This window comes from Diplotaxodon limnothrissa, linkage group LG19 (genome assembly GCF_057381915.1).
Source record: "Diplotaxodon limnothrissa isolate DT_005_m linkage group LG19, D_limnothrissa_male_GT1.1, whole genome shotgun sequence".
NCBI lineage: Eukaryota > Metazoa > Chordata > Actinopteri > Cichliformes > Cichlidae > Diplotaxodon > Diplotaxodon limnothrissa.
In genome coordinates, this window is record NC_140614.1 from 33,243,589 (window position 1) to 33,271,408 (window position 27,820).

At 40.9% G+C, this 27,820-nt stretch overlaps 2 protein-coding genes across 2 annotated transcripts; one reads left to right on the forward strand and one right to left on the reverse strand.

The window, feature by feature from the left end:
- Positions 1-1,600: 1,600 nt before the first annotated feature.
- klhl28 (kelch like family member 28) lies at positions 1,601-7,046 on the reverse strand. The gene is made up of 6 exons (XM_085342637.1): positions 6,961-7,046; positions 5,835-6,095; positions 5,111-5,748; positions 4,553-4,996; positions 3,210-3,418; positions 1,601-3,099 (listed from the first exon to the last, which is right to left on the reverse strand). Exons 2-6 carry the CDS (start codon positions 6,093-6,095, stop codon positions 2,936-2,938), a joined length of 1,716 nt encoding a protein of 571 aa, XP_085198763.1. The 5' UTR covers positions 6,961-7,046; the 3' UTR covers positions 1,601-2,935.
- A 1,953-nt stretch (positions 7,047-8,999) lies between these two features.
- togaram1 (TOG array regulator of axonemal microtubules 1) lies at positions 9,000-27,169 on the forward strand. The gene is made up of 23 exons (XM_085342979.1): positions 9,000-9,150; positions 9,689-10,871; positions 14,073-14,133; positions 16,656-16,784; positions 16,951-17,214; positions 17,333-17,610; positions 17,751-17,971; positions 18,586-18,686; positions 18,788-18,952; positions 19,060-19,128; positions 20,047-20,210; positions 20,655-20,817; positions 22,367-22,594; positions 22,975-23,098; positions 23,196-23,301; positions 23,581-23,816; positions 23,927-24,085; positions 24,491-24,617; positions 24,714-24,829; positions 24,943-25,126; positions 25,247-25,466; positions 25,554-25,640; positions 25,731-27,169. The coding sequence occupies exons 2-23, from the start codon at positions 9,837-9,839 to the stop codon at positions 25,982-25,984; spliced, it is 4,491 nt and encodes a 1,496-aa protein (XP_085199105.1). The 5' UTR covers positions 9,000-9,150; positions 9,689-9,836; the 3' UTR covers positions 25,985-27,169.
- Positions 27,170-27,820: the final 651 nt, after the last annotated feature.

Below are 27,820 nucleotides of genomic sequence, written 5' to 3' on the forward strand. Positions count from 1 at the left end.
AAAAAAAAAAAAAAAAAAAAGCATACATCTGTTCTTTTTTTGCAGATTCACGTTTCCAGATTTTCATCAGCCTCTCTCCAACCTTAAAATAGTTAGTATACACATCAGAAATGGCAACATATGTACATAACAGTGACAAGATGAATCGTGGCAGCGGCGACGGCGCACAATTACGCCTGCGTGATTCTGTGCCGTGGCTGCAGTGCTAAAGTGACAAACACTACTACAACAGACCAAAAAAAACAAGAATTTAGAGAACACAAACAAAACAAATTAAATACAAAATTAATAGTTGTGCCGTTTTGAAATAAAGTGTACAGACATACAAATTAAGTTGTGTGTTACTTTTCAAATAAATCAGAAATTCAAAGTACTTGACTTTGATGGGGAAAAAAAAGAAACAAATCAATGTCAAACCGCGATTCTCACATGTGACACTGACCAGTTTGCACGGCAAATGTCATTTAACTTCTCATCTTACAGATTTAGTTTAGAGTAAACAAGGGCAAGGTGAAAGAACACACCTATGTAGTGTTTACGAGACTTATAAGTGCTGAACTGCAGGAAAAAAATTCATCTAAATTGAACCAAATAAACACATGCTTTGTGCAAAATGAACCAGCATGCACAACAAAAATGACAACATAGGATGACTGGTTGGTTTAGACAATGTCAAGCTACAGTCTGATGTTTCATTTGGACATCACCAGCCAACAGTGTGATCTGACAGACATGCTATGTGGGGGTTCTCTTACACCAACATTAGATGCCTTGGCCTTATTCTATTTTTTTTCTCTTCTTTTTAAAGAGACAAACAACAAAACATAATTTAACCCACGAAAGGAAACAAGTCTTATTGCAGTATCTAAATGCCATTAGCTTAAATCAAAACATATATAGAAATTACAATATGTATCAAATAGTTTGGTAAGTGCAATGCAGAGCTTGGTTAAAGTTCCCACTTATGTGCAAACATTAGTCCACAAAGCAACGCAAAAAACCCACAACCAACAACCCATGCCTTGAACATAAAACAAGTGACTTAAGACGCATCACTACCTGGCCGTCTGCTAATCGAGTGTCCCCTCTATTGCTGTGCAGTCACTCGAGCCCAGTCGCACGCTTTGAACTCTCTCCCAGGCCTGGTGACAGCAACAACATGGCCAGAGCTGGCAAGCACAGCCCTTGGTGCCTTATCATCCACCTCCATATATAACCACATGGAAGAATGCAGGGAAAATATTTAAAAATGTGGCACAAGGGAAGATGTTGCGTAGGACCGTTTCCTTTTCAAACTTTTTGCCGTTTCACACCAATCTGTGAAAATATTACTTAAAACCTAAGCTTGCAAGCAAGACCTGGCCACGTGTAGACATGTTTTTAGAGGAGGATTAACTACCACAGAAATGTCTGACCCAATCACAAATAAAATCGTGTTCAAAGCCAAGAGAGGATACCAGCTACAGATAGTTGACAAAGCATGCTCACATCCTGCAACTGGACCAATAATGGAGAAAGTGTAACATTTAAAAAAAAAAAAAGTTTGAAGTATTTGAGAGAAAGAAAAAAAAAAAAAGAAAAGAAATGAAATCATGCCAATCTTCTCGCCTTTGGGGACTATGCAGGTAGAAGTTTGCAGTTGTTGGCCCACAGGCTTCCCTTTTAGTAGCTTTAGGGGCCACTTGCATTTTCTCCAATTAAATTCATACGATAGCAAATAACTATCACCAGTTACACAGCAGAGGCCTAACAGAGTTTGACATTAACTGGATGAAGCAACGCAGACAAACAGCTAAATCCTGAATCCTAAATATAGCACCAGTTAGTATTGTATACAGACCAAAAAAGGTGAAAAGAAGGCCAAGGTCAGTTTCAACTATTGTGAACAGTAGCAAGTGCATGATCTGACCTTAGACCGATGCAACAGAGGAGAGAATATGAGACCCTTTTTTTTTTTTTTTACTTTTTTGTTTTGCGTTTTTAAATGGCTCAGAGGATGAAGCAGAGACTAGTGGTGAACACTTTAAGGAAAATTCACCTCTACAGTGGCTGTGGGAATCAAACTGTACACACATTAGTGAGCCAGTGCAGAAAAACATTTACAGGCAATGCACTAGAGGATATATTTATATCTATATATTTCATTTAGACCATTTACAAGAGAAAGGCAGCCCTTTTTTGAGAAAATATAAATATTCCAACTTTTCTATTTTTTGTCAAGCACTGATGTGGATGCAGAATTATCCTGCGTTGCTGAGCCCAAGCATCAGTTCTGCACGCAGACATGTGACAAAACAAAACAGTTCTATCTGACATGCACATACCCCCTGGACCATACACACAGACATACACACTATATGGCCAATAACCACATAGTCATCAAATGCACAAGCAAACTGCAGTGTTCTAGGAAATTTGAACACACAGCTCTGGTTGCAGCAGAAAAATTCCTAAACAAAACAAAACAAAAAATTTAGCACAATTAAGGACGTGAAGCACAACATAAAACTGTCTGCAAACTTGACGAAGAATTTTGTAACGTAAATAAGCAGATTCCACAATCCTCTGAGACATAGCTCGAAGTCCTCATTGTGGTCCAGCAGCAATAGAGCGTTCATCTCAGTTTTCCAGTGACAGTCATCCAAACACCATCCACCTTCCTCCGTTATCTCCAGAACCTTCCAGCTCTTCCTCATCCCTGCAGCACGGACTGCAGTCCCCCTTCTAGCCAGCCAGCTAGCCCGGTACACCCATCCACTCAGAAATGCTCTGATGTTAACGAAAATGTGCAGGCAAGCTCATCTGCACCTGGAGGATGAATGTGGGGAAGGAGGAGGAGAGCCAAAAAAATAAAATAATAAAATAATAAAAAGAGAGAGAAAGTCTTCTTTGTGTCTAAGGTAATTTATTGGGTCCTAGCTGGCTGGGCCATGGGTCAAAGGGCAGTCAGACCAAAGTTACAACGGCAGTACATCATGCCACTGGAGTCCAACCAGCTGTCTGAGATGGGATCATAACGCTGAACGGTGTTCAGGTAGGATGACCCAGAGTGACCTCCTACCACATAGAGGTAGTTGTCCACAATGGCAGAGCCCACACCTGGAAGACAACAATACCACAAACATCTCTCATTATAGGCTTTTCGTGTTATTTTCTGGATCCAACCATCACAATAGTCACTCATTTTGAATTTAAAACTCAAAACTCACCAGTTCTGGGTTCGTTCATTGGTCGGCACGCCGTCCACTGGTTTTGATGTGGATCGTACCGCTCGATGCTGGACAGGTGCGACACTCCGTTGTGTCCACCCACCACAAATATAAATCCAAGCATCACACCTACTCCGAAGTTGATCCTCTTATCTGCCATGGGGGCTACCATTTCCCAGGCATCCTTGCTAGGGTCATACCGCTCCACGCTGTGTACAGTAGACGCAGCACAGTTATCAAAACACAAAGGTTAAAACGCTCCAACTCACCCGCTACTTGCAATACCTAGCTTTGCTTCCAGCTGTGCCTTCACTTTGAGATATTTATGGCAATATCCACAATGACCAGTCTTTGCAGACCTAAAGGTGAGCTCACATTACACATCTGGTGTAAGAATGCCTCCTCCATCTCCTGTTCCCCTTCTACTAAAGCCTAAATGACAGTTCAGAGAACCTTTGTTCAGCTTTGAATGGGAGCTATTGCTCAGTCAAACAGAGGCACTGCTGCATTGTATTTATTTTTTCCACCACCACTGTTATAGCTGTGTGCTGAGAAATTTTGTTAAGTAATGTAAACACAATGGGGCTCTTTCTATGCATGCGAGCTTCACAATGCATAATGACTGAGCAATTTTCTTTTAATCGTACAGGGAAAAAAAGAAAACAAGTTAGATGGTCATATCAAACACGCCAATTTGAACTTGTAATGAGGGAGCGATGAATTCCTGAGAGCCACTGGAACATTGGCAAACTAAGCCATATAAGCCACGGGGGAAAGCGGGGGGGGGGGGGGGGGGGGGGGGGGGGGGGAAGAAGAAGAAAAATGTCCCCACAGATTCTGTCCAAACACATTTTCCTGAGGGGTTTTGGGAGTCAAGGAAACAAGCAACAAGAGCGCTGCTCTCTAGTGACCTCAGCAATACAGCAACACATTTAACAACCAATTCTGTTATGGCTATCCAGCACTTATTAACAAGCTCCTGGTCTTTTTCTCAGCTAGACTCGATATCCTTCACTTCATTGCCACTTCTAATAAATAATTAACATAACCCTGAGAGGAAAGAACCCCCCCCAAAAACAAAAACACAACAACAACATTTTAGGAATTCTTAAAGTCCTAACCTGTTTCGTTAAAGACCGTTTTAAACTAAAGATAGTAGTGGGGGGGGGGGGGGGGGGGGGGGGGGGGTACAATTTTATGTCACACGCATCTATACAAAGCATTATTTGACCGCTAAATAAATTGGAAAGTCATTTAAAATTGCCTGGTCCAAGTATTTAATGGTCACTTGGAGACAACATGCACTTAGAGCATATATACACAACTACTCTAAGTAAGATTACCTGTTCATATGTGCTGGGCCATAGCCTCCAATAGCATACACCATCCCATCTAGGACAGCGGTGGCAAAGCAGCTGCGAGACTTCGTCATGGGTGCCACAGGCTGCCACTCCTTCAGCTTCGAGACATACTTCTCCACAGACTGGAGGTAATACTGGCCGTCATAGCCTCCCAGGGCATACAGCTCTCCGGCCAGGACCACTACACCAAGAGTGCTGCGACACTCTGCCATACGCTCCACTGAAGACCACGTGTTGGTTTCGGGGTCCCAGCTTTCGACTGTGCTCTCGTGCCTCCGATAGCTAATGCCCTGCCTCATATGTGTGGCGATGCCTCCCACAACATAAACTTTGTGGTCCAGCACCGCCACTCCAAATTCATATCTGGGTACACTGAGAGGGGCCAGTCCTATCCATGAATCCGTCTGAGGGAAATACATTTCCGTGCTGAAAGACAAGGAAAAAACAAAACACTAAGACACTTTTAAAAAAAAATTTAAGTTTAGAAAGTTGCTTTTATACAAATGCATCCAATTGTAATCTACAAGTCACTAGCATTACCTTTCCAATGTGGCAAACAGTCCAGCCTTGCCTCCTACTGCAAGCAGCACCTTTGGGGCACACCTGGGTCGTGCAGACAACACAGTCTGATAGGACAGCCGGTGTTCAGGCATAAAGTGATATTTGAGGGCCTCATTGAGCAGATGCTTGCAGGCGTGGTCATCTCGTATAAGATGGTTGGCTTCATATAGGCGAGTGAGGAATTTGACGCTGAGCAGCGGAAGGCGAACACAGTGCAGCAGTTGAGCCAGATGCTGCTGTCTCTCAGTTACATCATATTTGATCCATGATTCGAGGGCATAAAATACAGTCTCCTCTGTGACTACCTTAAGGCAATCATTGGACACAATTTCATCCAACTCGGCTCTCGTCAGTTCAAAAAACTCCTCCGTTTGACAGACTTCCTCAAAGTTCTCACAGATGAACTTCGTTGCAGCCAAGCACAGGTCATGACAGCCGTAAGTCTCTGCAAAGCGGGAAATGCCTATACAGTTTCCAGCGTCCAGCTGGCTCTCTAAGAAGGAACAACACTCCTTAAGTACAAGCTTAACCTGGAGTAAGTTGGCAGCGGGGAGCAAAGATTCCACTGTCTCCTGGGAGATAAACACCGTCCCGGTATAAGCATACTCCACTATAGCCTAGAAGCAAAGACAGCACAAGTGTTACAATAAACATGCTACAGCAGTTAATCACTGTGGCTAGCAAGTGTTGGATAGAAGCATACCTGCAAGGCAGCTTCATCAATGCACTGGAACTCCACCTCAGAGGTCTCCTTTTCTGACAGGTTACCCGTAAACATGGCCTTGAAATAAGGACTGATGCTGGCCAGCACTACTTTGTGGGCATGGATCTTGGCATCACCCACACGCAGCACAATGTCACATAGTTCGTGATCCTGCCGCAAGAGCTGGAGGCCTTGCAGCAGCTCCTCTGAGTGAGGCCGTGTCAGACTTGCAAACATATAGGACTGGTCCTGCTGGTCCATCTGAGAGCAGCAAATCACAGATCAGTGTAATGTTTTGAGAAGAGTCATAAAGTCAGTGATGTTTTCCAAAGATAGGCCGGTCAGCTAATAGAAGTCCTGGACGTTATCCAAGTGCCATACGGCTCTGACACTACAAGCCTGAAAAGTCACACTTTCTGGCTTGGGTAACGTGACGTAATAACAGCACGCGTTAAGTAAACAGGCCTGGGCAGTATGATGCAGTCAGACATTATTTCCCCCGAACCAAGTATTGCATTAGTTGTTCTAACCAGTTTTGTTAGCAGATTACTGCGAGTTAAGCTAAATATGCATGGTCTTTATTAAGAAACAACGCAGCGTAAAGTCATCTACACGTATTAGCTAAAAACAACACACATTCTAGATTGCCCTAAAACCAGGAGGCTAAATGTGAGCACTCTGTATCCAAGCTTTGGCACAACGAGTCACAACAACACATCAGTTTGTTAACTGGGGCCTTGATTTCTGAACGCAGGACTTGGCCAGATTAAAAATCGCTAGCTACCTCTTAGCTTAAAATAAGCACACAGCTAATACGGTAGCCAGTACTGTAAAGCTCACCAGCAGCTTAGCAGTTTGCATAAACACATTTGCACGAACATCACACGCACAACGCTCATGTGTGCACTGTACTGTCAGTATATTATTTTTCCACGCCAACAAATACAGAGAGCTGATATTGCCGTTTCCCTGCGCTGCAGTCACCGCAGGTTAGCTGCTAAAAATAAACACGGTTCCTGTGGCTAGCTGTATCATTGATTGATATACAGTAACATGGCTGACAGATACAAAACGTGACGTTGTAGCCAGGATTTAGATAACATTTAGCATCGTCAGAAAAGCAAACCTGTAGTTTACAGCCCGTCTGGCGTGCCGCTGTAATGACCGATTTTGCAGTGGCGACGACAGCGAAGCCCGGGCGGCTATCAAGAAAACAACCTGCAACCTAGCCACAAAGCTACAGACGAGCTCTTATTATAACCAGCTACCAGGGCAGCACACCCACTTCCGGTGATTTTCAAAATAAAACGATATTTGCCGTTATTTAATTCACTGAATGGTTAAGAACCAAATCAATGACAATGCTCGTTATTGAGTTTAACCGTATTCTACTTGGTGTTCTTTATTTTACTTATTTCCTCCTTTATTTTACTCATTACTTTTATTTTCAAAAAATTCCTCTCTGCAATTGTGCTCTCCGCTTATCCGAGCAACGTAAATTGCATTGTACTGATCGATTGCTTTATAGTTTGAAAAAGAAAATGTGTTTCACAATTCAAAAAAGAACTATTTACAAGAAATGAACACATTTTTAGTCCAATACAAACCTACTGTGTTATGTGGCAGCATTGCAGGCATATGTTTTACTTGAATGTGGGAGGGGAGAGGAAAGGAAAGTGCAAAATGTAGGCACCAGGTATCATCGTGACACTACCACTCACATGATATATTGCTGCTAAGTAAGCACACATAATTTACCCTTTTGTTCTCTTGTGTTGGGAAGACAATGTATGTTTTTTTAAAGGAATCATGTGCCCTTTAGCTCAACGTTGTTACTAAAGATGACTACCAAGAAGAAGCTTACTTGGTTTTTACGAGTTTTTGAGAAATAAAATATCCTTGTATCAGACCTCTTCATGAATTGTATTGTAACTTCTGTGTGTGTGTGCAAGGGGCCAGAGAAGAGGAGGAAAGGGTGTTGGCTGCTGACTAAGTTCACAACATGATGTGTTTTTCTATGTGGAATGTTTATCTTTGCCAAAAGACAAAAAACAAACAAAAAAAGTGCCAGGACCAGTGATTGTATACACTCTCAATTCATATTTCTATTTTGGGATTTAATTAAAAAAATATTTGGAAGAATGCTGTTTTATTGCAAAGACTTGTGAGCTTAACAGCAAGTTTTTTTCTTTTTAAAATGAAATATACATAAAGTCACAATTTAAAAACACTAGAAATACAGCCCAGAGCCCTGACAATTTTCCACTGATTAGTTTTTTTAAGGTACAAGATAATATCAGAAAAACTTAAGATGATAGCTTTTTAAAGCTACCTTATATAATAATCTATTTGTTATTATGTTATTAATAATCTGTGTAGTCTAGTTTATACCAGTGCCTCGCAATTTATCAGTTCATGATAGATTTGCATAACAATAACGTCGACTCACCAGCAGTTATAACTGACATGTTATGGGGCATAAAATAGTCCATATTTAGAATAAAGAAACTTCTATACATTTTCATTTTAGTTTAGTTTAAATTTTTGTGAATACAAAAAAAATGAAATAGTAAACATTCTTTTACACAGTGATAAATAAATACCAAGAAAAGAAAGTATACCTGTAATATGTGTGAATGTGTGTGTGCGTGTGTGTTTTAGTGTTCAACAAAGAGACCAAAAAATAACTGGATAAATAACTTAAAATTTTATTTTAGAGTTACATTTTATGCCAACATGGGTGTGTGCTATATGTAACACAATGCAGCACTTTATATTCATGCCATAACGTATTGTTTAATTTTTAAATTTTATTTACATAAATATGGACATTAAACTTTTGTCAGGAAGTTACATAACTCCAAAACGTGCTGAATATATACAGTGAAGAAAACTAGATGTAAAATACTTTGATTTTCCCGCATCACATAATCACATTTATAATCACCGTCTATTTTGAGTCTTAACCTCAGATTCCTTGTAACGTCTCAGTCTGGGCTGCAGCTCCGTGACGACGATGCCGCCTGGAGGAGCCTGGTGCTCGCGTCTCCATGGAAGCACTCAGTTAGTTTGCGACATGTATTCGCCATTTTGCAGCTTCGGTGTGTGAAGTAACGGGGTGGGAGGGGGGCTCTTCTCGAGGTGAATACCTCTGTAGCTTCCAAACATTCAACACTCCAGACGTCAGCTAAAACAGCCAGGGAAATGTCTGCACTTAGAGAACTGTAGCGTCCGCAGTATGTCATGGAAATTTGGACGACGAAATATCACATAGGGTCGCCCAGCGTTGCCGAAGAGGACCGGGAGAAAATGCAAGGTCTGTTTTCTTGCTGTTTTTCTAACTTTGCTAGCCCAGCCACACAGAGCATACAACGGCGGAAAAAAATAGCGGAGCAGCGAGTTAGCTTAGCACCATTTCAGTGGTGTTGTAGTAAGCTAAGATTCTCTGTAGCTTCGCTAATTAGGCTGCTTAGCGGTAACGTGTGATCAACGTTTAATTGTAAGTCAATTGAAGGCATTACTTTGTAGCAAATAACAGGCTAAAGCTCCAATCGACACACTTCCAAAGCCTAACTAGTTATTTAAAAAAGCAGAAATAATGTAACATACAAACGTAAAGGTTGTCGTAACCATTTTTGTGGTAACTACGTTTCCAAGAGCCACAAGTGGTTGTGTTCCTTCGCCCTTATCTACCGTATCATGGTGATCGATCTGGAGCACTAGGAGACTCTCGCTAAAAACATACACCGTTATGTTGCTCTGCCTTGCTAAATATTTTAATGCGGTGTTACAGGAACCGCTAAGCCCTTTCTTGACTGTTAATTCTCTATATTCTCTATATTTTGCATTCACAGCTTGACAAACGGGACTGTGGTTTTTCCATCATCAACCACTCAGGATGAAAGCACCAAGTAAAGAGGAGGAGCATTACTGTCCTTGCAGGATTGTGTTTGCTTCCTTGGATTCTAAAATTTGACCAAATCCACCAAAAGAGTACCAATAATGATACCTGGATTGATCACCCAGGAGTTACAGGAGCAGCTTCTGGATGTGAAGAATTACCAGAATCGCACAAATGGGGTGGAGGAGCTCAAACACATCCTCTCAGAAGTGGACATTAAGTCAGTCCCTTCTGCTGGCATTGAGGAGTTTATAAATTTTCTCCCGCAACTTCTCGACGATAGTAATTTTAAGGTGTTTTCTGGCACCTTGCAAGTTTTAAACTTGTTAATTCGGAAGCTAGATACAGCTGTAGACAAATATTTCAAACATATAGTCTTAGTCGCCCTAAAGGCTTTAGGGGATACTCGCACTGTCACCAGGAATGAATACCTGAATGTGTTTCGACAGCTGATGAAAACTATTCCACCCCAGCAAGTATTGGATCTTGTAATTGGCCACTTGAAACACAAGAATTCCAGGGTTCGGGAAGATGTCCTTAACATCATTATGGCAGCTATGCTCACTCATCCTAGGAAAGATTTCAGCATCCCCAAGCTTTGCTTTGAGGTTGCGCCATACCTGGCAGACAGCAAAAGGAGGGTCCGACATGCCGCCCTCGAGCTGTTTGCTGTTTTTGACCATTGCCTTGATGCACGGAGAAAGCCGTCTCTCATGGAAGCTGTTGACATGGTTGAACTGAATGAGGATGCAGAAGGTCTGATGGCAGCTGTACAGGCAAGACGAGCAAGGCACATACTTCCAAAACTCTCCTCGGAAGGTATAGTGGAGTACGGCTTGGTGGTGCCCAAATCGGGCCAGCGGTGCTCACCACAGTATGGTTCTGGAGCTGATTTAGACTGGGTGTTGAATGGAGGGCGGATAAGTAGTGCCAGGAGCCACAGAACAGAACCAGACTGTGACAGATTATATGGCTATGGCAGCTTAGGCTCCCTCACCGATGACCTTCCACTTCAAAGGAGGATTGTCAGCGCGGGCAAAGGAAAGAACAAACTACCCTGGGAGATGTCGAGCTTCTCGTCCACTGAGAATGACCAACAGCAATGCAGTATACCCAACGGAAAGTGCACTGAACAGGTGGAGCTCATCAACACTGGGGATAATCTCAATAATCTTTTATGATAATTATGCCATTTGGATAACTTGCAATGATTTAGCATCTGTTTTTAAATACCTGTTTGCTTTTTCTCTCTCACCATGTCAAAATAAGACATAGTTTAGAGGAATCATCTGGTTTATCGCCAGTTAATTTTCCCCAATAACAGATGATTTTGACTCATATTAATGAAGCAAATTTCAGTTTTGCACATTAGGGCATGATTGCTCATCTGTTGACTGCCTAAACAAAGGAATATTTTTAATATTTTCCTTTAAACTACTGAGTATCAAAGCAGTTCATGTTGATTTCTCCCCCAATGAGCCAGTAACTGCAGTCACTACATGAAAGGAGTGGTTATTTTTGTCCTTGTTGTCTGTCTTATTTTACTCATGCTTAGCTTGCAGATAACATAAATGTTTGCATTATCAGAAACCAGTATTTTTTTTAGTGAGATGAGTGATAACTAGAGGCAGCCTTCCAAAGATTTATAAGACATTTTAGAGGTGGCTTTTTCTTCAGAGACAGTTTTGAGGACAAAGCCTAAATATAGATATAGCTCTCATGATGCAGTATGTGATAAAGAGCAGCAGCAGAAAGGGTTTTGCTTCTGTGTGTCATTTTGTAAGTTTTTTTTTAATACATCCTTGCACACGTCTTCTTTTAGAACTGCCTTAACACCCCCCCCCCCCCCTTTTTTTTTTGTTTTTTTGCTCTTTGAAGAAAATAATGTTTTCCAAGACTTGGAGTATGAAAATAGACTAAGATCGGTGAATTAATTTGGCTCTTAGTTAGGGGTGGGTTTTTATAATCGATTCATCGATTAAAATCGATTCTGGCTTGGATAACGTAAAATCGATTCATTAAAATCCTGAATCGATTTTTTAATATAAATTTATTTTGTCCGAAATGCCAGAATCTCTGGTGACATCTCACAAAATTTCAAGAACCACCAAACAGTAAATGAGAGCAGGTACAGGGATTCTGCACATAGACTTAAACACACAGCGCAACCCGCGGATCAGAATCAGTTAGATGTCGCCTTTCTCACAGTCGGGGCTGAAAGCCGACAGCTCGCTGATCCGGGTCCGCGCTTTGTGTTCACGCCCTTTATGCGCTGATTCTAAAGCTGTTAGTTTGATCTCTCTCCAAACAATATTGACCGAACCAGCAGCAAAAGAAGATCCAAACGCTTCACATAAACATCGTCATGAATTCTTTTACTGTTTTGCTTCCATTGCGATGCGCAGCTCTCTCCCTCCCCCTCTCTCCCCCCCTCTCTCGAACAGTTTCCCTTTCTTCATTATTCGCTTGCTTGTTACACACAAGTCTACCGCTGTTTACAGGCTGTCAGCCGCTGTTTTTTTCCCTTTTACATTCTTCCGAAAATAAAACCTCATTTCTGCTGTTCAATACTGAACAAATTTAAACTTTTTAATATTATTCAAAATGCAAAATGCTTAGCCGTGTGTCTAATAAAACCGCTGTAACGTCAGAGGTAATGTTCATTAATTAATGGTTTTCTTTCGTTTTTGATGTACTGCAGAATATTTTTATAAAATCCCAGGCCAGGAAAACCTTCATGTTTTTCTGTGTTTTATCCTCAGCTACTTTGACACAAAGGCCTCTGCTGTGATGCTCACACCTTGGATAAAGTCTTGCGAGTGTCAGCTTCCTTTTTATAGATACAAAAATATGTAAATGTTCTGATCTGAATTATATTTCTGACTGTCAAAATTTCCCAGATTTAAATCGAATCGAATCGAATTAAATCGAATCGTGGATCGAATCGATTTGGGACCTTGTGAATCGGAATTGAATCGATTCTAGAAATCAGTAACGATACCCAGCCCTACTCTTAGTTCTTTATAACCACGGATAAATGGATAGACTCTCACTGGTACTATTCCTGTAGGAAATACAGTAGATGACTCATTTTTCCTGTATAGTGACACCATTGCTGCAAGGATGAGCGCCCAGTTTCAAGTACAAGTCTTGCGACAGTAGCTCTCAACCTGTTTGAAGGAAGGAAAGGAGAACATGTCATTTGTAACCTAACAAACTACAAGAACTTATTAAGCCATTACCAGCTTTATTTTAATAATCCCCTGGCTTTTTCTAAAATTAGTTATCAATTGACTGTGTTTTGTTCTGGGAACTAATATCCAGCTCAGAGCCTGTATTCGAGAAACCTTGCGTTTACAGCAGTGTCTGTTTCCCAGCAACCCCATTACCAGATAGCGCAGTTACTGAAGTGATCGTGAAACATAATTGGTAATAACACAGAGTTATGCTTGCAAAACATGGCCTATTGCCTGCTCCACTGTTGATTGCAATCATGCCAAGTGCTCTGCTATGAGTGCTGATCAGATTATAGGCAGCGGAACTAATTTCAGCCTCACTGTTTTATCTGAGTGGTTGAAATACAAAAAAAACACACAAAAAACAAAGCAGTCTTTATTCATCTTTCTAAGGTTGCGTTGTGACCTTAAAACTTAAATGTGAACAGTGGACATCATACACCAAATTAAACTTTAGAGTAGCAGAAAGACCGTAAGCAGGATGTTTCCAGCTGACTAAATATCTCCTGCGTCCCTTTGTTGAGTGAATGACATTACATTGAGGTCCCCGTTATAGTTAGCCTTTGGACAAGGTTCATCATTTTTGTAATTTTTTTCCCTCTCCAACCCACCACAGTGTATTTGAAATGAAGCAATCAAGTTGGCAGTGTAGACTTCATCCTTTAGGAATTACAAACATTTTTTTCCACAGTCATTTTAGCAGGATCAGAAATAACTGGACAGACTATAGTTATAAAAGGTTTAGCATGTCAGTGTCTGCTCAAAGCTTGGAACCTATGGACATCACTAAATGCTCTTCTCTGCAGGAGGAAAGCATTTAGTGATCTAGTGTGTGTCTGTGTTTTTGATGGAGTTATTTTTCAATTTCACACAAGGAAAAGCACAATGTGAAGTGGCAGAGTATGTGCGAGTCTCATAATTGGCCTAGAATTGCTAGAACTGTCAACTGTGGCTGAAAAAAGATGTGCTGAACTGTGAATGCTTCCCTGTTGAAACCCCAGAGATGATTATCAGACAGCAGCACTTGTTTTTATGACACTTGTTTTACCTTTTATACTTAATGTTTACCATTTAAAGAAATAATTGTACATTCTTTCACAGGGGTCAAATGGGGACACTCTTTCTTTGTCCAGGAAGCCAGAAACCTACATACCCAGTTTTAGTAAGTACCAAAACTTTCTTCTCTTTATATAATCTGACTGCATACCAGTCAGATTATACAGGGAGTGCAGAATTATTAGGCAAGTTGTATTTTTGAGGAATAATGTTATTATTGAACAACAACCATGTTCTCAATGAACCCAAAAAACTCATTAATATCAAAGCTGAATGTTTTTGGAAGTAGTTTTTAGTTTGTTTTTAGTTTGAGCTATTTTAGGGGGATATCTGTGTGTGCAGGTGACTATTACTGTGCATAATTATTAGGCAACTTAACAAAAAACAAATATATACCCATTTCAATGATTTATTTTTACCAGTGAAACCAATATAACATCTCCACATTCACAAATATACATTTCTGACATTCAAAAACAAAACAAAAACAAATCAGCGACCAATATAGCCACCTTTCTTTGCAAGGACACTCAAAAGCCTGCCATCCATGGATTCTGTCAGTGTTTTGATCTGTTCACCATCAACATTGCGTGCAGCAGCAACCACAGCCTCCCAGACACTGTTCAGAGAGGTGTACTGTTTTCCCTCCTTGTAAATCTCACATTTGATGATGGACCACAGGTTCTCAATGGGGTTCAGATCAGGTGAACAAGGAGGCCATGTCATTAGTTTTTCTTCTTTTATACCCTTTCTTGCCAGCCACGCTGTGGAGTACTTGGACGCGTGTGATGGAGCATTGTCCTGCATGAAAATCGTGTTTTTCTTGAAGGATGCAGACTTCTTCCTGTACCACTGCTTGAAGAAGGTGTCTTCCAGAAACTGGCAGTAGGACTGGGAGTTGAGCTTGACTCCATCCTCAACCCGAAAAGGCCCCACAAGCTCATCTTTGATGATACCAGCCCAAACCAGTACTCCACCTCCACCTTGCTGGCGTCTGAGTGGGACTGGAGCTCTCTGCCCTTTACCAATCCAGCCACGGGCCCATCCATCTGGCCCATCAAGACTCACTCTCATTTCATCAGTCCATAAAACCTTAGAAAAACCAGTCTTGAGATATTTCTTGGCCCAGTCTTGACGTTTCAGCTTGTGTGTCTTGTTCAGTGGTGGTCGTCTTTCAGCCTTTCTTACCTTGGCCATGTCTCTGAGTATTGCACACCTTGTGCTTTTGGGCACTCCAGTGATGTTGCAGCTCTGAAATATGGCCAAACTGGTGGCAAGTGGCATCTTGGCAGCTGCACGCTTGACTTTTCTCAGTTCATGGGCAGTTATTTGGCGCCTTGGTTTTTCCACACGCTTCTTGCGACCCTGTTGACTATTTTGAATGAAACGCTCGATTGTTCGATGATCACGCTTCAGAAGCTTTGCAATTTTGAGACTGCTGCATCCCTCTGCAAGATATCTCACTATTTTTGACTTTTCTGAGCCTGTCAAGTCCTTCTTTTGACCCATTTTGCCAAAGGAAAGGACGTTGCCTAATAATTATGCACACCTGATATAGGGTGTTGATGTCATTAGACCACACCCCTTCTCATTACAGAGATGCACATCACCGAATATGCTTAATTGGTAGTAGGCTTTCGAGCCTATACAGCTTGGAGTAAGACAACATGCATGAAGAGGATGATGTGGACAAAATACTCATTTGCCTAATAATTCTGCACTCCCTGTATAAAATGAAAGCGTGTCGACATGACCAACACTTCTGCCAGATCCCAACAGAGACTGGAACAAAATGTCATGCTAATTCACTGTTGGTTAGTACGGCTATTGGTTGGTACAGCAGTCCCACAGAAAGGGGCATCGACAGCAGCTGTTCATTTAGTTTAAAAGCAGTTACTGACACTGAAAGAGAATGAAGGACCTGTGCTGTATTTTGAGCTGAAGCTTGGTTGGAACGTATCAAACTTACTTCAGCGGGTTAAAGGTAGCATGATAATTTTCAGGATGGACGCGGGCAGTAAAAATAGCAGCATCAAAGTTATTGTGGCTTGCTTTATTGTTGATTAAAGAGATTAGACTCATTTCCAATACTGCTGCACCATGTTTTTGTAAGGTAGGGACATGCTAGTGGTAATCCTAAAAAAAGGTAACAAGTTTGGACATGTGCCTGAAATATTGAAATGTAGTGACCTCTTTAACACCCAATACAAGTCAATAGTGTGTTTAGCTAAAACTTCCCACTCTTGCGTAACGTCACTGTGTAAATGTGCAGTTTCTATGGCAGCTGGTGCGGCTTACCTTTGCTCACAGGTGAGAGTGGAATCAAGCCGCAACTCTCCAGTCCAGAGTTTACCAGCTGAATGGAAAACACATTTATCAGTGATTTTTTTTTTCCATTCCCTTTTTTTAACTTGCTTTTCATGTTTGTTTGTTTTCTGAGCTGTTCAGAAACTAAAACATCTTAGCTAAAGGATCGAATTCTCAAATTTTAAAAAAAACTTTATAGGACTTTGTTGATAAACCTTTTCATAATAGGCATTATTAGGGTTTTTTATTGCTGTCATTTTAGTAACTACTTTTTAGCGTTTCTGTTTTTAGTGAAAATGTGGAAATATACTTTGTGTCTAGGTTCAACGGAGCCCCGAAAACCCCAGGCCTCCCGAAGGAGGGAGTCTCCTGCGCATCTCAGGAGAAGTGGAAGCCTCAACTTAGAACCTGATATCTTTAAAACCACAAACTTCTCTGACCCAGATGTTGGTATGGAGTTATTTCAAAAATATTTTTACATTTAAAGTTCTTTTTATTGATTTATTTTGAATAAAATTTGAGTAAAATCTTGAAAGTACACTTAAAGTGGCATTAACCATTTAGTGTCCTTATACAGTTTTTCATGGGTCTGATGAGTGAATGTAATGTCTGACAGTGGCACCCAAAGGACGTCTGCTCTCGAGGAACCCCAGCGTTGAGCGAACATTTTCCCTCCCCTCAAACCCTACTACATCCAGCTCCTTTCTTCTTCCCTCATACCCACTGGCTACGCTCCCAGGGGGCATGCTTACCCCAACCCCATCCCGCCGTCATGCAGACTCCTCCCTCTCTATGTCCAACACCTGGCCTAACAAGAAGGACAACAGCCCCCAACAGCGAGAAACCAGCCCCTGGAGAGAGACAGCGAGTGCTGCAAAAGGTAATCTAGTTGGAAAAAAGAGACTTCATTTCATATGTGTTTGTTTGTGATGCTGAAAATTTTTTTATTTATTTTTTACCTTTTGTGGGGGGGTTTTCGGGTTACTATCCTGTCCCAGATGACTTCTCTAGCAGACGCTCTCCCAGACCTCTTTGTGCCTCCCTCATGAATTCTTCCACGTCATCATTCAGACGGGCACTGAGCAGTCCCAGAGGTACCTTCTCCGTCTCACCAGTAATCCCTCCAACAGAGCACATCCATTCCATTAATGGCCAGAGATCCAATGCCTCAGGAAGCCCTCTGAATCAGCAGTTAGAAAAGACCCTTAATGTGGACCCTGGTGGCCTCAGTGGTGTGGATGATCTTCAAGAAGATGATCCTCTGGACATGCAGGAGGTCAGCACAATTCTCTATTTTATATACTGGATGTTGTTTATAATCAGCCATCAAGAAGGGCCCTGCATGAACAGGCAGTTGAAGTAAAATGAAAAATCAAGCCTCTATGAGTTCCTATTAGCTTTGTAACTTGTCCACAGATGCTCAACTCCCTGCGCTCACTACGCAACAGCGCTGCCAAGAAGCGGGCCAAAGCGAGCCTTAGTAGTCCAGATCCAGACAGTCCTGACTCAGCTGTGAAGGTGGACTTGGGTCTAGACTCGCTGTCAAACACTTCTCCAGTGCTTACCAGCTCGACTAGTGAAAGTGGACTTTCTAGTCTGAGCTCAGTTGCAAACTCCAGCTTTAATGGCATGAAAAGGTAAAATATCCAGATTTTCTGCATTTGGCATGTATTGCTTATGATGTTGCCTCACATTTTCATGTAGTTTGACTGTGTTGGTCTGAAATTATGTTAATACACAAGATAAAAGTCACCTCCATATACTGCAAATACATACATAATTTAAAAAAAAAAGACAGTGGGACAGGGGTATAAAGTGGGAAGTATATTTGAAGCATCGGTTTTAACTGTTAGCCACATACTTATTCTTGGTGAACCCTTCTACTATAATCAAAATACCAACAAGGGAGCAGAATTAATTAAAAAAATGTATTTTACTTCATTTTTAAAATTTACAACGGAAAATAGAGCAAATACAACAAAAAAGCCATTAGTTATAGAGTGAAATCCAGAGACAAAAAAGTAACCGGTAAGATGTGAAGTGATCTTTTATATTAAATGTAACAGGGAGATGTTTGTTTATTAATAAAGATGACCTTGTGTTGGGATATGGGATATGTTGCCTGTTGTGTTTAATCATGTTGACAGTTTTAAGAAGCTCTGACTTTGTAGTCTTTAGGTGTTCTCTGATGATGTGTTGAATGGTAGGCAGTTTCTCATGATCACTTCTCACTTGTCACAACTGTCACCAGCCCTGGAAACTCTGCCTCTGCAGGAATGAAACCTCGCATTGCAAGAGTGCCTTCTGCAAAACTGAGGTCTTCTGTGTCCTCGGACTTCAGCAGCCTTCAAGGTAGTAAAGGAGAGAAAGGTTTTTCCCAGTTGATGCATTGCCGTGTGTCTTTTTTATATTATTTTATTTATTTACATTTTTGTTTTCTGTTTTTTCCCAAGTGTTGTCCCAGGGAGATGAATTCTCATCTAAGGTGGGTGTGGTTGGACAGAGAGTTACGTACTCCAATGGCATAATCAAAACTGCCGAAGAGAAAACGGTACCATCCCCTCCATTGGTCAGACCAGCTTTTCACGAATCTTTAAAAGCTCAGAAGCATCCCAAAGGTCAGCTAGCATCGATGAGAACAGAGTGCTATATTGGATATACCTTCTAATAGCATTTTGTGTGCTTAAATAATTAAATCTCATTATTTATCTCTTTTGATGTTCAGGATCCCATAGTCACAGCAGCAGTAGGAAATCACCAGGCACAGACATGTCTGAAGGAGTAGTTGGCAGAGGTAAGTATGTCTATGAAGGTTCTCAGTCATCCAGGTCATCGTAGTCAAAGGAGCTTGCAAAAAAAGGCGTCTGGACTTCTTTAAGTTGCTTGAAGACGTTTCACCTCTCATCCGAGAAGCTTCTTCAGTTCTAAGGTCAAATGGTGGAGAGTCCCAGATATAAACCTAGTGGGAGTTTCCCCCCACAGAGGGACAAAAGCACCCCCTGATGATCCTCTAATCGCCTGAGCCAAGGTGTAAAACTGGGTGTGGGCCCCAATCAGCCAGAGTATCGGGTGAGTTTAACACCCACTCACATCCTGGGCCATCTGATCTCAGGAATTCGCATGATAAGGTGGGGCCAGGTTTCACAATGAACTCACCCGAAACTCTGGCTGATTGGGACCCACACCCAGTTTTACACCTTGGCTCAGGCGATTAGAGGATCATCAGGGGGTCCTTTTGTCCCTCTGTGGGGGGAAACTCCCACTAGGTTATATCTGGGACTCTCCACCATTTGACATTAGAACTGAAGAAGCTTCTCGGATGAGAGGTGAAATGTCTTCAAGCAACTTAAAGAAGTCCAGACGCTTTTCTTTGCAAGCTCCTTTGACTTGGCAGAGGTAAGTTTCAGATCTGTAAAGGATACAAGTTATCATTTGATTGTCCAGGCTTTTGCTGTGTTACTAAGCTGATGTAGCTCAGTGCTGCTCTTGGTTTTTTGGTTTTGTTTTTTTTTTAAATAAAGGACTCAACAACATATCTTTTATTTCTCCCATCCGTTTTTTTTTAAACTACACGTTTTCAACTAGCTATAAATTACAGCTGCTTTCTGGATGTATTTTTAAATAAAGCTTATAAATATAAACTTGCTTGTTCCTGCATGATCACAGTTAAACCGCTAAAAGATTAGTCATCTTATTCCCTCATGCTTATTAGGCATGCTTGGCACTGCAGTGTCCTCCAGCCATCCAGGAGTTCTCCTGCCACTTGAGCACTTATCGTTCAAACCCCCCACTGATCCCTCAGTGGGCATCCACAGCAACGCTGTGTCTGGCAGTCACCAAGACAGTGATATCATCCCACGTCCAGAAGAGGTTAAGGTTAGTCACACTCTGTTCAGCGGTGGATGAAGAGTGTTGCTATATATTACTGTGATGTTTAAATAGTAAATACTGATGCCATGTTTATATTGAATATACGATATAACATATGGCATCATTTACTTTGGGATTAATAAAGTATTCTTATTCTGATAATGTCAATGTTTTTTGTGCGTGTGTGTTTTGACTCTCTGCTTAATACACCCCTAATTAATTGTCAGAAGAGAGACAAAACACATTTTAAGTTAAAATGTTAATTTCAAATTAAACAAAAACTATATATCTATATTGTATATAAAAAAAAATAAAAAAATGATAATATCAGAATCAACCATATGTAGTGAAAACTTGGTATTGACACAGCTCCGTAGTTCATAATCTCAAGCTTCCGGTTAGCAGAATCTGACCCTGTGTGTGCTTTTGTTTTGTTTTCTGGTTGCGCAGGAGAGGATAAAAAATGCAAGATTTGGCCGGGATAAGAACAGGCTGGATCAACAAGATGGCCCGATAAGTCAAGGGCAGTATTCAACAGATCAGATTCGCTACCGTGTCAGGAAGATGCTGTCTGATTCACCAACAGAGGAAAATGGAGCATTAGTCATTAAAGGCAAGAGAAAGTTTTTGAAACTTATAAATCTCTGCTTTTTTATTTAAAAAAAATAAAAAGCACATTTCTCACAATAAGACCTTTTTTTTATTTTTTATTTTTTTTGGCTTAACATTTATCCCTCATCATAAATGCCTTTTATTTTGTATTTAACAAATGTGATGCATTTTTGTGACAGAAGATAGATTTAATTTTAACCTTTAATTTCTTTAAAATAAATAAATGTTATGGTTAAAAAAATCCATCTTTGCAGATAGCTTTAAGTATTTTATAACTATCTCATATAGCACTTTTCTTTATTAATCTATACACGTCAGCTTTGTGTCCGCTGCACCCTTGGGCATACTGAACTCACAAAACAACATAACTGTTTTGCACAATGGCCTAAGGAGTAAACAGCATGTGTTAGTGTTGATTTGCTCCACAGTCCGATCATCCCATCACATCCCCCTGTGGGATTTCAGATGACTGATGGCGCATCCCCAACAGGGCAAGGGGAGCAGAGAAGGTTAATGTGCAGCTGTTAGGGTGGAGGTATCCACCCAATGTAATGCAAAATGTGTGGCTCAACCACACAAAGCTCAGTGGAGCATGCCGGGAATTTCTTATTACCAACATAAAGAGATCTTTAAACACTGACATAAAACAACATAATTAAAGTGGACGGATGTCAGTTAAAGAGCTAAAACATCGTTGACTCATAAAGTTTGCCAACTGTACTGTTTTACCTTAGACCTGCAGTACAGACTCGTGCAGTCTGTTTTTACAAGTGCAAAATGTCTCACTTGCCTCTCTTCCACTCTTCATTGTTTCCTGCCCACACACAGCAGAGTTTCTCCATCAAAAACTCCTGGTGGGGAAAAATTATGATGATGATAAATGAGTGTCTTCAAGTGCCCACTCACAGTTAGCTCTAATTTAAACCAGCATCTTCTGTTTTCTCACATTGGATGATGACGGATCATTGTGGAGGCCACACACTCTTGCGCGCACACACACACAAATTTCATAGCATGTAGAAGCCCAGGCATGTGCACAACAAAGTGTTTTGTTGAAAGTGTGAGTTATCTATAGACCTGTCACAGTATGAATCACAATAATGATATTATTACTTTAATGCACAAATTGGGAAAAGAACTAAAAACAATAACATGCATGTAGCACTTTTAACTCACTAGTGCTGTTGTTGTTGTTGTTGTTGTTGTTGTTGTTGTTGTTTTTTAAATGACATTAAGAAGTTTTCCCAGGATTCATTTTATTCTCAGTCCAGAAGAGAGCGCTCTCTCAAAGCTAGTGTACGAGGGGTACTACTTGTTCTCTCACACGAGGGACACACTTAACTAGTTTAGATGTTTTTAATAATAAAGAAGAAAAAAAGCCTTTTGCTCAGCAGTGCTGCTTTCAACCACTAATGTAGGTGGTAAGTTTCCTGTGTGCCTGAATTACAGAAGCCTGTCACTTTAACAGATTTGTTATGTTATATTTTGCATGTGTAAAAAGTTCAAATTTTTGTGTCTGGTGATTCAAACGTTATTCTTCTCTGTTGCAGATCTGCATATGAACGGCAGCACAGTGACATCTAAAGCAGACCCTGTCTCTGATGAGTCTCTTGTCACCAGTCCTGACACTCCCCAAGGACCCCAAAGCCCAATTAAGTGCTTCACTCCACCCCACCAGCCCAGCCCCCCTACAGTTCCACCCAACCCTAAAAATGTGTCCCGTCTTAGGAGGGCACCTAGCCTGAGCAGAACCCGTCCTTCACTGTCCCACAGTTCAGGTGAGTTGATCTTAAAAACCTTTTACTACATGCTGCATAATCTTTGTTGCACACAGAAAGTTATTGTCCCTGTTTAACGACACTCAGTAACATTATAATGATACAAACCATTGCTATAACAGGCCTTTGTTTATAGAAAATGTTGGAACATTAATTAATTAAACCTCTGGGACCATCAGAGAATGGGTGAATAAGATGTTTGCTCTGGGTAATGTGCTTCAATACTTTGTTTTGACAACCTGCTGTTAATGCACCGACACACACACACACACACACACACACACACACACACACACACACAGAGCGCTTGTTTTCAGCCTGATTGAGATGTAACATGAGACTGAATCTGTGTGTTGTGTGGTGTTTAATGGGCCATTTAGATGAGCTGTCCCCTGGCAGTTTGGGGCACAGGAAAAATCTCTCAGATCCTGCAGAGCTGTGTCCGTTTTCCAAACCCGAGCTGGCGCTGGTGCAAAGCTTCAATCTGCTGAACTCTGAAGACTGGTGAGAAATAATCAATCCATCATCCTTAAGCATCTCTTTCAATGTGGACCACAGAGTAAAATTATTACCCTTTGTGCGTTGTTATTTTCGAATGTAGGGAGAAGAAGATTGAAGGACTGACATTCCTGCGCTCTCTTGCACACTATCACTCAGATACACTTCAGGCTCGGCTTCATGATGTTTGCCTATCTCTCATTCAAGAGGTAATATCATTTTTTAATAACAATCCCACTTAATTTTCGGAATCTATGCCTGGCGGTGTTTGACTCTGCTGTTCCAGTTTTGCAATTCTATTTAATTTCTCTGTGTCTTAATAGTTTTGCTTCATAATTATATATAGTCTCAGCTATAATTGCTTGGCATTTTGCTAAATTCCCATTGTAGATTTTTTTTTTTTTGGTCAAATAGATATCTTGAATATGTAATCAGTGCTCATTTACTCTTCTTATACCTTAAGCACTAATATTGTTAATCTTATTTAGGTGAAGAACCTGCGGTCGGGTGTGTCCAGGGTTGCCGTGTGTACCCTGGGTGACCTGTACACACACCTTCAGCGAGCGATGGACCAGGAGCTAGAGGGGACAGTTAAAGCTTTACTGCAGAAGGCTGGGGAGAGTAATGCCTTCATTAGGCAGGATGTAGATGCAGCACTGGATTGCATGGTGCAGCACTGCACCCCTACTCGAAGCATCAATGCTTTACTTACTGGAGGACTCAGGTTAGATTACACACAGGACAGCTCTTTGTTGTTTGTTTGCTTCTTCTCTGTTTGGATCACTACATAATTTAAGCTTTGATTGCTGAATTGATTTCCTCCTCTGCTGATAGTCACCTTAATGCAGTAGTGAGGAAATGTATGGCTCAACATCTGGCTAATTTGGTTGAGAAGGTTGGTGCTGCACGTCTCCTTTCTGGGGCTAAAGATCTCACTGACAGAATTTTACCTGCCGTGGTCAAACTCGCACAAGACTCCTCACAAGAAGTTAGGTATGTAAAAAAACAAACAAAAAAACTTTCATATTAATTCATTTAATTTTTGTGTTTTAACTTCTTTACAACTTGTTCATATTTGCTTGAACGGTGAGATTATATTTTTATGTATTGCCAATGAAAAGCATTCAGCAATAACAGATAACAGTCAGAAAATGTCAAATTTGAGACATTTTAAAAGTCTTTAGACCATCAAAAGGATATAGTACAATCCAAATCTACTTTTGGTTTTGCTGGAATTGATTTGTTATTGTTGACACTATTTCTTTTGGTGTCACTGTACTGTAATTACCTTGCATTTCATTAAAATATGTTTAGAAATGCTTTTCTGTTGCTTTTGGACTGCAAATCCAAAGTGCCACTTTAACAAATGAGATAATATTACACCTTCTCCCCTCAAAGGTACTTTGGCCGTCGAATGCTGCTGTCCCTGTCTTCCCACCCAGAATTTGAAAAGATCCTGGAGAAATACATCCCTACGAAAGACCTGCAGACTGTCAGAGACACCATCTTCACTCTAAAGACAAAGGTACTGTTTCTTTCTGTTTATGTTTACAGGAAAATTGGTATTTTGGCTGGAAGTTAAATATAGGCATCTAACTCTGAGATTGTTGGGGGGGGTTAGGGTCTTGGTGAGATGCCTCAAGATACTCAGTCAGCCCGAGGCAGACATTCCCTCCCGGGCAGCGGTACAGTCAGAGCCTCATCGCTCAACAGAGAGCCACTCAACCAGACCAACAGGTGGGTGTAGATATCAACCAATGCACCAGAGTAGCCCATTAAGGAAAATTTATTTTTCACAAATGTGTAATACATATGGAAAACACGTGAATTGTGATGCATTTTATATACAGGGAGTCTCACAGCCATTACAGCTGTAGATCTCAGACACAGAGTTTTGCAGACAAGACTGAGTACATCAAGCAGATCTCGGATCTGCTGGCTTCAAAGGACTTCAGAGAGAGGATCAAAGGCATCGACCAGCTAGTGGCTGACTGCCAAAACAACCCAAACATGGTTATCAACAGTATATTCCCGGTTAGTAATTTATTTATTTTTTTTCTCCAAATCAATTTAGCATGTCTTTATGTACATTGTGGTCTTTTCATTATAATGACAAAGTGTTTATCCTTCACTTTCTGATCTCCCTAATTCTAGGTGTTTGATGCCTTCAGAGCCAGGCTGCAGGAGTCCAACAGCAAGGTCAACTTGTATGCCCTGGAGTCTTTACAGAAAATCATCCACTTGTTAAAGGACAAGCTGTCCCAAGTGGTCAACATCCTGGTCCCAGCAATCGTGGACAATCACCTCAACTCAAAGAGCAGTGCCATCTGCTCTGCTGCTATTGGAGCTATTAATGCACTCATCTTAAATATAGGTACTTACTTTGAGCATTAAAATAGAGGAGAAAGTTTTGGTTAAAAAAATTGCTTTAATTTGACTTCCATTTTTTTGCCTGCTACAGACAACATACTTCTCCTTCAGCCTTTTTGTGCCAAGGCTCAGTTTTTAAGCGGGAAGGCAAAGGTGAACCTTATCGAAAAGGTCGCAGGTATGTCTGGTGTCCTAGTTCGGCACTGTAATCAGCTTCTGCTTTGATGTATCTAAATGCAGTGTATTGCTTCTCATCTTCTATATTTAGATCTTGTGACAGAGCTCTACCCTCGTAAGCCCCAGATGGTCGAGCAGAAAGTGCTGCCCTTGCTCTGGCACCTCTTGGGCACCTCTACCCACAGCGGCACCATTCATGGCCGGGGCGGCAGCGTAAGGGGTGCTACCGCCAACCTGTGCCAAGCCCTTTATGCCCAGATGGGGCCAAGCCTGAGCGAGTGTGCCGCCTCCCAGCCTGCCAATGTCCATAAAAGTCTAAATGATATCCTGAGGACCTTATCGTAAGGTAAAGCAGGCTCCAAACAGAACCAAATGTCGAAAGAGGGACAGCATTAAAACTGATCTTACTTGAAGATGTTGCATTATCATTTCTTATAGTGCCTGCACTTTTATATAAACATAGAGAAAGTCCTTAAGAAGTTGGAGCTCTTATTCTTATCTCAGTGAGATTCCGTCTGGTACAGAAGCATGGATGGCTGTAACATAATGGCATCAGGTCTTTCACATGTCCAACCTGCTCTCTTTGCACTTTGAAAGTAGCTCATTGTCGTTGTTTTGTTTTTGTTTTTCCATAAACTCTACATGTACTGTAGACCAGCGGTCTCCAACCTGTTTTGCGCCACGGACCGGTTTATGCCCGACAATATTTTCACGGACCGGCCTTTAAGGTGTCGCGGATAAATACAACAAAATAAAACTAGTACCGGTACCGAAAAAAAGAGAATTTATTCATAACACACGTGAAAAGACCCAGGAAAACCGAGTTAACGATAAAAACGATAACAAAATAACGCTGAAAACCGATAAAAACCCTGAAAACCAAACATTTCACACCTGAGCCTCAACTCTCGCGGCCCGGTACCAAACGACTCACGGACCGCTACCGGTCCGAGGCCCGGGGGTTGGGGACCGCTGCTGTAGACAAATCAGAGACACTATTGCAGAATGTAAAATTAAAATGCACAAAAAGAAGAGGAAGAACACAGGGACCTGAAAGTTGTATATTTTTGCTGTTTCATCAGATGTGATGTGATATTTTTAAAATATCTTTATGTAGTTGGAGATTTTTGAACTGAGATTAACAAGCATAGTACAAAAATACTTTTGTACAGCTCAAATGTGTATTTGCACAGTATTAGCTTATTCTATATGTTTGCTGTATGACGGTACAGTTATAATTTATCTCTTGTGTAATGGTTTAAAAGTCATATATAATGTGCTGAGTTGGTACTATGTCTCTTTTTGCATGACCAAAATTTACTGGCAGATCAAAACTGTTGATTTATGTGTACGTGGACTTGTAGAGGAAGGTTGGTCTCGAACTCTGAGAAGGGAAAAATTTTACCTCTTCATTTGCCTGAGAAATAGTCACAGCCCAGGTCTGATATTGTCTCAGTATAGTGCCAGTCTTCAAGTAGCCTTTTAACTCATCTATTGTTAAATTATAACTGAACTTGTTTGTGAACAAGAGCAAGAAGATATATGAATAAACTGTTTTATTTCTGTAAAACCAACTTCAGCGTGCGTCATTCAAAGACTGAAAATGGGGTGGAAGGATTAACTCGCTAATCACAAACATGGATCATTTTAAAAATTGAAAGATGACTTCTGTCCATTAAACACACATTATTAATCTTAGGTAATCTAATATAGCTTTATTAATAGGCGGAGTTACTGGAAACACAAGCTTCAGGTGTTCTTTTTTAATTCCTTATGCTTCATTCATGACATTCTTAGTAAAAGCTAACCATAACTAGCCTTCTGATGACTACACTTCATTTGTAAAAAACAAAAAACAAATGTCTGGCTGTGAAGAATCCTTGAAAGAGGACTGATCAAAGGCTTGAAAAGAGGTAGGCTTAGCACACGATTTTGGGGGGAAAAAAACAAAAAAGGGGGGAGCGTTGCTTCAAAAATGCTCTCATGTTTAACAGTGAACACTAATATCTCTGTAATTCTATGGTCATGATTAAACATGACATCCAAAGTACACTCTTGGGTTTGTAATTTAATAAAACACAAATCATAATCACCGAACCTTTATATCAAAGTAGCTGCCATTTTGAAATAGCACTGTTTAGAAATGTATGCTAGCTGCAAAACACTACGCATGTGCGGTCC